The sequence below is a fragment of the Pongo pygmaeus genome, chromosome 2 (genome assembly GCF_028885625.2).
Source record: "Pongo pygmaeus isolate AG05252 chromosome 2, NHGRI_mPonPyg2-v2.0_pri, whole genome shotgun sequence".
Taxonomy (NCBI): Eukaryota; Metazoa; Chordata; class Mammalia; order Primates; family Hominidae; genus Pongo; species Pongo pygmaeus.
The window spans coordinates 44624998-44639556 of record NC_085930.1 but is presented as its reverse complement, the minus strand read 5'-3'; the positions used below and the strand labels follow the sequence as shown (position 1 = coordinate 44639556).

The window sequence follows — 14559 nt, the reverse complement described above, 5'->3', positions numbered from 1 at the left end:
TTCAGAGGCCTCCTATTCCAAAATTACATGCTTGAGCAATTAAAAACATCTGCCAAGATCTGCTCGTGTACACACCAACAGCATTCTTGTCATAGCCCTCTCCAGGAGGAAACCTGTCTCCCAAAAGATAGTCTTTAGAGACAGCACACAGCTTTATGTTTTTAACAAAAAACTGGCAGATCTCCATAAAGGAAGATATGTGAAAAGATTTAAGATCAAAAGGAAGCAAAAGGTTTCTAAGGAAGCCCAATGGCTGATGACAACAGCTCAACTTTTCAAGTGATGGGTCATTTACTGTGCCTGAACAACAACAACTTTTGATTCCTCCCTGCCCCTACTTTCTTCCCTATCCCGGTTTCTAACCATTGCAACTCTCTGCCCACAGAAACAGATGTCCTGTTCAGAATTACTCTCCATTGAGAATTAGTAAGGTAAACATGGTCACTATAGCAAAAAGAAGGGATGGGTAGGGCTCAGTGGCGCACCCTTGTCATCCCAGCACTTTGGGAGGCCGAGGCAGGTGGATCACTTGAGGTCAGGAGTTCAAGACTGGCCTAGCCAACATGGTGAAACCTTGTCTCTACTAAAAATAAAAAATTAGTCAGGCATGGTGGCGTGTGCCTGTAGTCACCACTGCTTGGGAGGCTGAGGCAGGAGATTCACTTGAACCCGGAAGGCAGAGGTTGCAGTGAGCCTAGATTGCACCACTGCACTCCAGCCTGGGTGACAGAGCAAGATTCTGTCTCAAAAAAAAAGAAAGAAAGAAAAAAGAAGGGATTGATGTCCAACATGTATTCAACAGTCCAAAGTCCTGATGTGTATGATGGAAAAACTCACTAGGTAGATAATGATTTCTGACTAGGAACATTCAGTGTAAAAGTCTTGCTGTAGCTAAACAAACACACAAACTCCCCTGAATAATGCCCATGTGATAAATTACTGCCAGAATTTAGTACCATGACAGTATCTTTCTCTTAAAGAGTCAATGTGTCCTTCTCTTATAACAAAAGATTAACTAAAGAATCTCACAGTTGAACTTAATAGTAAGCATCAATTAAGCAAATCAATACATTAATCCTACTTATTCCTAAATAAGTAAATCCACCTTGTGAATATGGTATCTGCTTTTTCCTCCTATTTACTGTTTTTGTTATTCTAATTTTAGTCCAATAAAATTTATATCTTTCATTGTAACCTCCTTCAAATAATTTTTGGAGAAATTTAAAACCTAAATTGTTGTAGAAAAAAATTCTTAACCTGTGTGAAAAAAACAATAACAAAAGATTTTGGGGTTCTAAGTCCTGTACAAAATGAAAAAGAAAAAAAAATTTAAAAAGATTTTTCCTTAAACTCCATTTAACAAATCCTCAAAAGGATGACAATTTTAAACCAACATACAACCAGAAGACTAAATAGTACTTATGAGTACCAATAAATCTTAAACTCCTATATGTCCAAAAAATATAAATAAAGTCAAAATAAACACTGGTTATGATAAAAGGCTAACCTGCTTACCACAAATAGCTCTTACTACTCAGTAAAACATAAGAAAAATAAAATAATTTAAAAAATGGGTGAAGAACTTGAATAAGTGGGTCAAAAAATACAAATAATAACTAAAAATATGAAAAGATCCCCAACTTGATGCATAATTAAAGAAAAGCAAATTAAACTTCTATCAGTTTGGCTAATTGAAAAATTTTGACAATACGCAACCTTGGCAAGTGTATGGAGAACACTTGTGTTTATATGGAGAACACTTGTGTTTATATGCACATATAAACTTAGTCAAAGTGTCACCTGGATATATAGACTCTTTTTTTAATATGGTCTTTTAGAAGTACGATTTGGAAATATTGAGTAAAGTGAAAAATACACAAACTCTTTGACCCAGCAATTCTACTTTTAGTAAGTGATCCCACAGACACATTTGCAGAATTGTGCAAATATATATATGCTACAATATTTGCTGCATATGGATTTTGTTAGCAAAAAAAAAACCCTGAAAATAAATGGTAGTTGCAAACAAAAGAAGAGCAATTGGTCATTAAAAAGAATGAGGTAGAGCTGTGTATACTAATATGCAAAGATGCCCAAAGCATTTAGTGAGGGAAAAAAAGTATAGAACACTATGTGTGTGTCTGTCTGTCTATGCCTATAACAGATAGCCATATATACACAGAAAATATTAGGAAGGCAGGTAAGACAATTTTAGCACCAGTTTTACACCTGCTTATCACTCAGGTGTACAACCTGAAAGGGTGCAGGGAGAAGAGAAATGTGCTTTCTTTCTACTCTTCTGTGCTGCTACCTTTTTTACAGTGCAAATTTGTTACTTCACAGTAAACACCCTAATTTGCTGCACCTTGCTCAGCTAATGCCCTCTTAAATTGAAACTTCACTGAAAACATCCTGGATAATTAGCATGATAAAATCATCAGTTTCCATGCCAAAGCATATGCACAGCCCTAGACCTTAAATCCTAGTATCTTTGCTGGGCCAACGTTACCTTTGGTAGGATGCTTAGATAAGAGGACTCGCTGGAAGCTTTCGGAAAGGTGGAGGATGGTGGTGGAGGAGTCCGGGTGAGGTCGCTGAGTAGTTCATCATTCCTGGAGCTCCTGGGGGTAAAGAAGCTGGCACTGCTCTGACTGAGACTCCCACAGCTTGCCAAGTCTGCATCAGGGAGGGAGTCTTTCCGGTGGCACCTGTATCTTGTGTCAGGGCTCATGAGGGCTTCTTCAAACACAGACTCCTCATCAGAGAGCTGCAGCTTCTCAAGCTCCTTGTTGATTTTCTGCACATCTTCCACGGTGGTCCCAGTAGATAAGCAACTGTCAGGCTTTGTGTATTCAGCACAGAGACTGAGGATGGTCTCCAGACGCTGTCTCTCCTGGAACACAGAGAGGAGGGGGAGGTCAGCGGGTTTGTGAGAATGAACACAACTCCAAATAAAAAGACTGAAGAGGCTGGGACAACTGGTGCTTGCATTCCATACATAAACCCACAAACACTTGGCTGGTGATGATTTTCATAATCTTGGACTGATGCATTTAAAGATCCAGGTGAAATGGGGTTTAACAATGCCCAACTTTCCTGCCAAACTCAATTTTGGCTTCTACTCTCCCCCCTTTATTGGTATATCACAGGGCTGGCCCTAGCACACATCAGCAGTCAGTAAGCCTTTTCATAACTTATGAATTCTCCAAGGTTTCTGAAGGGTGGGGTTAGGGAGAAAGACAAGGTCTTACTCTGTCCCAAAGGCTGGAGTGCAGTGGCACAATCACAGCTCACTTTAACTCCTGGGCTCCAGTAATCCTCCTGCCTCAGCCTCCCAAAAGTTGCTGAGATTACAGGCACATGCCATTGCACCAAACTCATTTTTTTTTAAACCTCCATTTCCTATCTATCCTCCTTCCCAGCCTCTACTTATCTATCTTCAACAATATCTAGCCTTTTCATCACTACTGACTTAATGCTTGTGCTTAAAATTAATTCTCTAACTTCCTAAATATTATCCTACTGTTAGACTATGTGCTAGACACACAAAGAGAAAAACAGCTACTTACTGAATCTTTTAATTTAAAAGATCTATCTATGTCTTCAATTTTTTTTTCTTGAAAATTTTGAACATTTTCAAAACTTTTTAATGCCTGGTCACCATATAAAGGCCTTTCTCTACTAATTTCTTATATAATTAAAATTATAAAAGAGATAGAATGTTGCACTAAAATGAAGAACATTTCATATCAAGTCCAGATAGACACCGATGTAACTCAAATTCACAGGTCATTAAATCTTTGATTATTTAGCTAGAAAATAAAATTTATTTTTTAAAAATCAATACATAGGCCATTGATATCTATAACAGCACTGCAATCTTGCCGGACTCCCCATGCAACAGGCAGATATCTATTATTTTGAACTGTAAGTAAGTTAATTATATAGTTTGTGAGCAACAGGATATAATTTACAAAATGCTTCTCTGCTTCTCATAAACCTAGACAGCATTGCTTGAGGTAGGAAATCTCAACATCTTTACCTTTCACATTAATTCCAAGGCCAAAGTGAAAAAAGAACTAAAAACAAAAACCATCTATTGTGATCACATTTACCACACTGAGAAGAGGCTTCACACGCTCTCCATAGAAAAACATTTTCCAAGCTGCTTATCAGCAATAAAGCAGAAAAATATTAAGTATCACTGGACTGCTGTTCTCATTTCAACTGCAGCTACTTTGTAAAGACAAACTTTACAAGACAATTAGCTCTTTATTAGTTGATGCTATTAACAAGTAGAAAAGTCAAATAGGAACAGACCAACGTAACTCCTTAGGTTCCATTAAATACATTACTCAAATGACAAGACAGATATTTAAGGTGTATCTGACTTACATTTGCCCTCTAAAGTAATCCCCCAACAAAAAAATAAAAGAGCAATAGCTTGATCGAAAGGACTAATAAACTAGTTCCTACAAGTTCGCACCTCCCTTTCACTGCCTGAACTTCTGGACTCCAGCTGCAGCTCCGTCCTCATGGCCTCGTCCCACGGCAGGCACTCATAGTTACACACTCTCATCTTGGGCTCTTCTGCACCCTACCCATCCAGGAGCCCTGGTACTTATTTATCTCTTCAGTTTCCACCAGCTGCCAAGCCCTGCCCACCTCAGCTTTATAGGGAGGAAGCAGGGGGGACATAGCCTTCATTACCTTATTTTAAACTTCTCCAACAATCTGGAAAAGTCTACATGGGCATATGCAAAAACAACCTCCAAGAGCATATGTAAGGAGAGGGAGAGGCACAAGATGTTACATTTTACTTCTCAACAGCATCTATATTAGAGGCAAATCTCTAAAGAAAAGTTCTTTTTCTGCCACTTAGGTAATTAAGTTGAAGCATCTAAACTCAGTCTTTCCTAATCTTTGTAGTATAACATGTATACACTAGCCTTGGCATAAATATTTGGGATTATCTGAAAGCGTCCATTTCCAGTTACCTGGGCTCTAAGGTGTGGTATTCAAAAGCACGTAAGGTGTGGTGTTCAAAAGCATGAAAGATATTTCTGTCTAGCCTGGAATACATAGAAAAATTCCTCCCACATAGCCTTCCCAAAATAGTTTCTTTTTCTGCAGTGGTATTGCTTAATTCCAAAGGGAATAAATGATCCCAGCCTTAAGATGAATGCTATTTCAGACAGTGAAACGCGGTATTCAAAGGCTTGTGCACAGGAAGTTTGGTCTACTGGTATGTGTTTCTCTCTATTCTTATCACCCCATTCACAGCCAATCTGTCCAAGTTTGAATCACTGACACATGCAGCACTACTGCCCACGAGTTTAAAAGAAAACCAGGTTGCACTGAGACACACTGGCCCTATAAAAGCTGCACCAAAGAAAAATAAACTGATGTCCAAGGTGCGTCAGAAGAAAGTCTGTAAGGCATTTCAGAAAGCACTACAGGAAGCCTTTTACGGAAAACTCTGAACAGAAATTACTCTCATAAGATAATTCTCCCTTCAGCCTTCTGCACTCTGGAGTCTTCTTCCTTCCCATTCATCATGCCAATAGCCTCCAACCTGCATGACCCAAATCCAGAACGACCATTCCAGACCAGAACCTCTTAAGAATCAAAGTGGGCACTGTTAATAATTATGCTGGAACTTCAAATGCAAACTGGGATTGGTCCTGGCAAACTGTGATGTCTGTCCCCCTACTTAAAACCAAACTTTCTTTGAAGCTTCACCTAACAACCTGCTATTTAATAAGTCGAGAGGCTGGCTGCCCTCTGAGATTTCCAAATCCTATCCACCTTTCCAAACTAGCAATCTACTGTTCATTCTCTTGAAAAGTCCAAGTACAGAGCCTACATACCTTAATGCTCCAAAATATCAGTGCTAAGAATTTAGAAAGTAGGTCATCTTGAATAAAATTATTTTACATATATTTTTTATTTTTTCGCCCTTCCCATTTCTCCTTTTCTTCATCTCTATCTCCCACATATATCAAAGGAAGTGTTGAAGGAGACACAAGATTTTAGAAAGTACACATAAAGAAAATTGTGTGCAATTTTTCACTTAGAGGTTAAAGGGGAAAAAAAGGTGATGGGCTAGGGGTATGTTTTTTGACCTCTGAGCTTTTTTCCATCTTCAGAGGAATGTGTCTGACATTGTTCCCACTGCAGATTCACAGCCCTCAGGAGAGGGTACCATCCATCTCCTAAACCCATCCAGGGCCCTTGTAACTAACACCAACCAGTGTAGGTCACAGGATGGTGCACATATTGCATAAATACATACATTATGCAGAAAACCAACTGCTGACACTTAAGCACAGGTGTAATCTTTGCTAAAAACCTTTTGTTATAACTAGTATATTGGGTCATGTATTACTTAAAACAAAAGGTCAACATTTAATTTTTAGATATAATTTAGTTGAAATGGGATTTTTTATTTTTTAGGAGGACCTATTATAACTGGTGTGACTTGACTTCTCTCTTCTATTAGCCCCAGGACTTCAATGTCTCCATAATCTTCAGTTCAACAAAGGTCTACTAACTTACTTATTGTCTAGTAACGTGCTGGGGATCCATAAATGAAAAAAGATGGCAAGATGAAAATTTTTTTCTTTTTTTCTGAGACAAAGTCTGTCAGTGTCACCCAGGCTGGAGCACAGTGGTGCACTCGTAGCTCACTGCAAGCCTCGATCTCCTGGGCTCAAGGGATCCTCCCACCTCAGCCTCCAGAGTAGCGGGGACTCCAGGCACGCAACCTTGCCCAGCTAATTTTTTAATTTTTTGGAAGATGGCGTCTTGCTATGTTGCACAGGCTGGTCTCAAGCTCCTGGACTCAAGCAATCTTCCTCTCACCTTGGCCTCTCACATGAGACACTGCACATAGCAAAGCACAGCATTTCTACCCTCAAATCTTTAATAGGAGGCACAAATAGGTGATCAGTTATAAAAGCAGTGATAACAGAAGTTTATAGACAACCTATGAGTTCATAGATGGGGAAACAGTACACAAAAATTACAGAAAAACAAATTTGAGTCCTCAAGGACAAATATGAGTCTGTCTGGTCTACTGGGACAGTGGGGTGGGCAGGGCATTTCCATAAAAGCACCACAGAAGCAAAGGCATAGAGCTGTGGCATATCATGGTATGCTCAGAGATCAGCAACTAGTATGTGGCTAGAGAGATGAGGTCTTTTGGGGGAAGAGGGATGAGGTACTTGCACAGAAATGGGTCACATTTCTTCCTCTTAGGGATTACAACAGCCCTAAAATAAGTTTTGGAAACCACAAGAGTCAGGAACCCTGGTCTAAGTGAGTGATGGAATGAGAAAAGCTGGTGCTGACAGCAGGTATGCAGACTTCCCAGGATTCCATGTACAAATCCTGATGTTTCAATTAGGTAATGACAGAAAGGAGGGAAAACAGAAGCAATGGCTTGAAGTCTGTTATATGGGTCTCTCTGTTTTAGAGATAAATCCTTGAGGGTAGTAACCGGGCTATTACAATCAGTTCACCTCTTTCTGGACACAGGGTAAGATGGCTCCTCTCTTCCTCACCCTCAAACTGGATATGGCCCTCAGACTTGTACCGGCCAATGAAGTGTGAAAAGCAAGGTGTATCACTTCTGCATCAACAACAGCCAGGGCATGATTCATCACACGCCTTGCTCTAGCATGGCAGAGTAGCTCTCCAGATTGGCTGCAGGTGTTGGCTCCATCAGGAAATGTGGGGCAGGGCCTCTTTTAACCCACACTAGTCCTGGAGTGTAAGAAAGAAAGACCTGTATCTAAGCCTTGGAGTTTTTTTTAAATTTTATTAATGGACTTCTACATTATGACTAATAAACCATGTGCAATTCCAGGCAGAACAGTTTTCCAAAACTTACAGATGAGAGACTCAGGGATCCTACTAAAGAAAGCTCAGTTACTTATTGGGTAATAAATAATTTGTCTTTGCCCAAAGAGAGGTCTGACCTTTGCCATTGGCTTCTGGGAGATAATCTATGTCATACTCAACCGCAGTGTCTTTGTTTAGGGTCGAGTGGGCCACATGTGATGATCTTAGGGTATAGGCTGGCCACTCCAGAAAGACCAATTATGTGATTTAGTGTGGGGGCCTTCAATCATGGGTTATCAGTCAAGCTGGAGACTGAAATTAACCATGTGGGAAACTGATCAATCAGTAATGCTTATGTGATGAAGTCTCAATAAAAACTATGGCAAAACCCCATCTCTACAAAAAATGCAAAAATTAGCCGGATGTGGTGGCTCACGCCTGTAGTCTTAGCTACTTGGGAGGCTAAGGCTGGAGGATCACTTGAGTCCAGGATGCGGAGGTTACAGTGAGTCGATATAGCACCACTGCACTACAGCCTGAGAGACAGAGGGAGACCCTGTCTCAAAAAAACAAAACAGAAAAAAATAGCTGGGCATGGTGGCTCATACCTGTAATCCCAAAACTGTGGAAGGTTGAGGTGTGTGGATCACCAGAGGTCAGGAGTTTTAGAACAGCCTAATATGGTTAAACCCTGTATCTACTAAAAATACAAAAATCAGCCAGGAGTGGTGGTGGGCGCCTGTAGTCCCAGCTACTCGGGAGGGTGAGACAGGAGAATTGCTTGAACCCAGGAGGCAAAGGTTGCAGTGAGCCCAGTCGTGCTACTACACTCCAACTTGGGCAACAAAGCAAGACTCTCTCTCAAAAAACAAACAACAAACAAACAAAAAACCTGTGGGTACTACAGCTTGGGTAAGCCTCCCTGTCATGTGCACAGTATCACCTACCAATGCTTAATGCTGGTAGAGTAACACATTCTGACCTACAGGAAAAGGACATGGAAGTGTTGCCTTTGGAACTCTTTGGACTCTGCCCTGTGTGTGTCTTTCTTTGGCTAATCTTTATCTGTATCCTTTCCCTATACTGGATCGTAACTGTGCTTATAATAGCTGTCAATGGGTTCTGTGAGTCTTTCCAGTGAATTATCGAATCTGAGGGTGGTCTAGGAAACCCCAGAACTTGCGGTTGGTGTCAGATGTGGGGGAAATCTTGTGTGGAGACACTGCTCTTCAGCCTTTTCACTGGCTTTCACATTTAGACAAACATTGCCTTAGTATTGTTTTTATCAGTTTAGGACAAATGATCTCATTTGTATATAAAAGTGAGGGGTTTTTATCATTTGGTTTTACAAACTATCTTTATGGAAGTCAGTTCAATGTCTAGCTTCTTAGCCACACATTATTTTATTTTATACACTGGCTGGGAAGTCTGCCTTCAGGCTTGTGGTCAGGAAAACACTTTACTCTGCCACCCTTAGTTTAAACAGCATGTGCATGTATGCGTGCACCATCAGTAGGGCTGAGCTGGAAAGAGGAAACAAAAGTGTAATGCCTTTGTATGACTGTGTCTGCTCTGGAGGCAACTGTAAGTTATTGGAGAATGTGACAGCCACTAACTGACCAACATTTGTTATGTGCAGATTACTATTGATATTTTGTATGCTAATGCCTATTCTCCTGAAGAACAATAGATAACTGTACTGAGAGTGAGACATATGTGAATAACTAGGACAGCATTTACCGCTCATTGATTTTCAATACCCACTTCTCAAACATGCTCAATACACTTACATACACAAACACACTGCCTAAGGAGACCAAGGCCATTCTGCTTAAATTCCCTAGACTTCCCTCTTCTATCTTTGTCCATCTAGTCCTCCTTTCTTCAATGTACTATAGTGGCTAAATGCATGAACTCTGGAGCCAGACCACTTAGGTCTGAATCTGGGTTCTGCAGCTACCTGTGTGACCCTGGCCAAGCTATTTAGCTTCTTTGTGTCTCAGTTTCCTCAAGTATAAACCAGAATTACTAGAATATCTACCTTATTGGGTTATCATGAGGATTTATATATATGAATGTATACAGTTATGTGTTGCTTAACGATGGGAATATGTTCTAAGAAATGCAAGGTTAGGCTATTTCATTTTTGTGCAAACATCAGGGTGTACTTACTCAAACCTATATAGTATTAGCCTACTACATACCTAGCCTATATTGTATAGTCTTTTGCGCCTAGGCTACAAACTTGCAAAGCATGTTACTGCACTGAATGTTGTAGGCAATTGTAACACCATGGTAAGTACTTGTGTATCTAAACATACCTAAACATAGAAAGTACACTAAAAATATGGTATTACAATCGTATAGGACCACTATCATATTTGTGGTCCATCATTGACCAAAACAAAATATCTGCACACATAACGACATTCCAGTCAACAAGGTGCTACATATACAAAGGTAGTCCCATAAAATTATAATAGGTGTCATCTTCCATTCTCTAACCTGAAAAACGTAAAGGAAAAAAAAGATTATAATGGAGCTGAAAAATTCCTATTTTTTTAATGACATAATAGCTGTTGTAACATCACAGTGCAACATATTACTCATGTGTTTGCTGCGATGCTGATATAAACAAACCTACAGCAAAACATGTTGAGGAATCCCTAGGTTACCCATGGGGTGACCCTCCCAAAGGTAGCTCAGATTTTTAAGGTAGGGTGTAGTGGCTCACGCCTATAATCTCAGCACTTTGGGAGGCCAAGGCGGTGGATCACTTAAGCACAGGAGTTCGAGACCAGCATGGCCAACATGGTGAAACCCTGTCTCTACTAAAAATACAAAAATTAGCTGGGTGAGGTGGCATGCACCTGTAGTCCCAGCTACTTGGGAGGCTGAGGTGGGAGGATCGCTTGAGCCTGGGAGGCAGAGACTACAGTGAACCGAGATCACACCACTGCACTCCAGCCTGTGTGACAATGAGACACTGTCTCAAATAAATAAATAAATAAATGACTTAAAAAAACAAAAAACAAATAATAATAATAATAATAATAATAAAAAAGAAAAAGAAAAAAAAAACAAAAACAAAAAACAGAAAGCCAATCTCTTGACACATTACATCAGACCCCAACTGAAAGGGTTACTGTCTACTTTAGAATTCTTACACTTTTAAATGATTCCCACCTATCCCCAGAGCAAAATAGTAGTCAACAGCAGTTAGCTAAAACTCACTGAGTGCTTGCTGGGTGCCAGACACAATCCCCACCTGTATTTTAATTTTTAATTTTCATGACTTTGTGGGGGGTGGTTTTATTCTAATCCCCATTTAACAGATCAGGAAAGTGAGGCACAGAGAGACTTAGCAACCTAATTAGAGAGCCCACTCTCATGCAACTAGTGGCCAGTGTGAATAGGAAAAATCATTGCCGTTCTCTTTCATAATACACTTTTGCAAAATGATGAAATCACCTAACAATGCATTTCTCAGCAACACATTCCCATCATTAAGCAATGCATGACTGTTCATCTATCACACTTAGAAGGGTGTCTGGGACAAAGTACACAGCATAAGCATTAGCTCAGTTATCTGAGGAGAGTCTCTCAGTCTTTCCAAGAGGAAGCCCTCTGCCTGCACCACTGCACCTTGTTCCCACCGTCCTGCGGCTTTGCTCTATCGATTATCCCTTCTCCTACACCTTTCCCTCTCTGTTGACTCCTTCTCCTCTGTCTGAAAATGTACTCAAGTCCCTCCCTCCCCTCAAAATAAACAAAAAGTCATCTTGATCAGATTATCCAGTAGATCTACTCTTCTACTTCCCTACTTCCACTTTCACACCCACCACACCCACACTCCCAATCTCCAAGAAGCTGCTAATGCTCAGCACTTCCATCTCCACTCATTCCTGGAGCTTTGCAATCTGGGGCAGCATGCTCCTGCCTTTATGCAGATTGGACGCCCCGAATGAGAAGGGGCATTTAGCACTTTCCCTGGGAAAATTAGGAGTAAAATGACCAGAAATAGGCGAAGCGCTTAAAAATAAAGATATCAGGACTACAGGAGACTCAGTGCCTCTCTGTCATCTTATATTTTAATGATTTGTGGAATAAATTGACTTCTTACCTCCACAGAACCCTTGGACTTTTTTTTTTTTTTTGAGACAGGGTCTCGCTCTGTCACCCAGGCTATAGTGCAGTGTTGCAATCTTGGCTCACTGCAACCCCCACCTCTTGGGTCCAAGCAATTCTCCCACTTCAGCCTCCTGAGTAGCTGGGATTATAGGTGCCTGCCACCACACCCAACTAATTTTTGTATTTTTAGTAGAAATGGGGTTTTGCCATGTTTTCTAGGCTGGTCTCGAACTCCTCACCTCAAGTGATCTGCCCGCCTCGGCCTCCCAAAAGTGCTGGGATTACAGGTGTGGGCCACTGTGTCCAGCTGGACTTTAAAAGCAGAATCTGTATTTCAGCTTAAGTAGAAAGAACATGGAGTTGGAGTTGAAGTTCTGGCACTTATCAGACCTATAACACAGTTATTTTTTTTTTAATCAAGTTAAACCTTTCAAGTCTCAATTACATGGTCTATAAAACAGAGATGAGTAGATTAGTGCCTCCCCTTGGGATCTTGGAAGAATTCAGTAAGGAACTGTGTGCGAGAACATGTGATGCACTATGTGCTTTCAAGTCTAAAGGTGGTGCCAGTCTTGTAGTAGGTGCTCACTGTTTGTCAGTCATGGTTAGGATGGTTTCTGTCAAAAGTGTGAAGTGAACTAGATAATTATCTTGTAGACTCTGAAGAACTATCTCTAATACTGATTAACAAGCACGCCTAAAAACTAGACCCAATTATTTTCAGGGAAAGGAAATACAGGAAAAATACGTTGTTATGCAGCCAAATGCCTCCCTGAAAAATCTGTGGGGTTTCTTTGGCTATCTAGAACGACACAGAATTCCCTCAAGGCCACCAACTCCCTGCCCTGTGGTCCACCTGCCCCTGGCCCCTGGCAACAGAGCTCTGCCCAGTTGCCATAGTAACCTGAGGAGAAAGGCATCTTGTCATTTGGTCCTCCCACGCTCACCACTACAGACCAACATATATTCCCTCCAGCACATTAAGTACAGTGGAGTCGCTTCTAGAAAGAACTACCCTCCAAAAAATCCATTGTCTTATTAAGGACACATACTTCACCCTTGACATAAAACCCAGGCTTCTATTCACATTGCCCCTGGCTCCACCCTAAACTTCAGAGAAATGGGTGTCCCCCCCTTACTGAGGGCATGCATCATTCAAACACCTGAGGAACTTTCTCATATCCTGCCTTACTCATACTTAAAAGAAGAAATTCAGTTCTTTTAATCTTATCTCATGAACCAATTCCTCACCTGTGTTTTTAAAAATTACTATCACAAAAAAAAAATACAAATAAAAATTATGATTACTCAGAAGTCTCTCTAAACCTATTGTGGTTTGGTAGCTTTCCAATTAAAAAATAAATAAAATAGAAACTGAATAAATTGCCAGGACTGGTGGCTCACACCTATAATCCCAGCACTTTGGGAGGCCAAGGTGAGGGATCACTTGAAGCCAGGAGTTAGAGACTAGCCTGGGCAACATGGTGAAATGCCATCTCTACAGAAAATACAAAAATTAGCTGGGCATGGTGGCTGATGCCTGTAGTCCCAGCTACTCAGGAGGCCAAGGCAGGAGGACCACTTGAGCTGAGGAGGCAGAGGTTGCACTGAACTGTGACCACACCACTGCACTCCAGCCTGGGTGACAGAGGGAGACCCCGCCTCAAAGAAAAAAAAAATTGAATAAATATTTACTGTTACTTGCCCGTGTCAACATTTCCCTCAAACCCACTTGCTTCTACTACTATTTCTGGCTATGTGCCTGTTTTATTTGTACTTTAAAAATAAATATAAATATAAAGTAAGTACATATTTAATTACTAACATATGCTAAAGTAATGCTTATTTATTTTTATTTTCTTCCTTTTTGAGACAGTGTCTTGCACTGTCACCCAGGCTACAGTGCAATAATGTGATCACGGCTCACTATAGCCTCAATCTCCTGGGCTCAAGTGATCCTCCCACCTTGGCCTCCCAAAGTGCTGGCATTTGCAGGCATGAGCTACCATGCCCAGCCTATTTTGATTTTCATTTACATTAAACACGTTCTTAAGTAATATAACTTGATATAATTAATCCTATTAACTTTTTGGCCAATGACGTTTTCCTGACTTGTTTTTTCCACCTCTGCATTTTGTTAGGCAGATGCAAGTAAATCTCTGACCACAATTACCATTTATCCAGGATCCTCTGTATTTTAGACCTTTTCCTGATGATTTTTTGCACTTTCTACTTAAAATCAACCAGCAGATGGGTGGGTTATGAAATGTTTTACTTTTAAAAAATATTAAGGTTGGAGGTGAACTATTCTTAAAAGACAAAAATATATCATTTTAAAGAAAATGCCCATTATGAATGACTCCAAAACATTCGGAGAAAAAAGTGTATTTCTCCCTATTGACTGAAAAAAACCACCATAAGTCAAAGAAATTCATGTGATCAGTATTATCATAATTTCCATACAGCATCTATGAAAAACATGCCAGATGTTTTTCTTACATAGACAGTGTCCCAGAAGGAAGTCTGCACATTGCCTGAGCCCATTCTGTTAAAGAAATTATGCTATTGCTCTTCACCATTAAA

General features: G+C 40.3%; 1 protein-coding gene across 18 annotated transcripts in view; it reads right to left on the bottom strand.

The window, feature by feature from the left end:
* The window catches only part of PHLDB2 (pleckstrin homology like domain family B member 2), a 240953-nt gene that overhangs the window by 60520 nt on the left and 165874 nt on the right, over positions 1–14559 (bottom strand). For all 18 annotated transcript variants that reach the window (XM_054480718.2, XM_063661609.1, XM_063661610.1 and 15 more), the window contains one exon: positions 2510–2893. In XM_054480718.2, coding sequence (XP_054336693.1) covers positions 2510–2893 — 384 coding nt within the window. The remainder of the gene's footprint in view (positions 1–2509; positions 2894–14559) is intronic.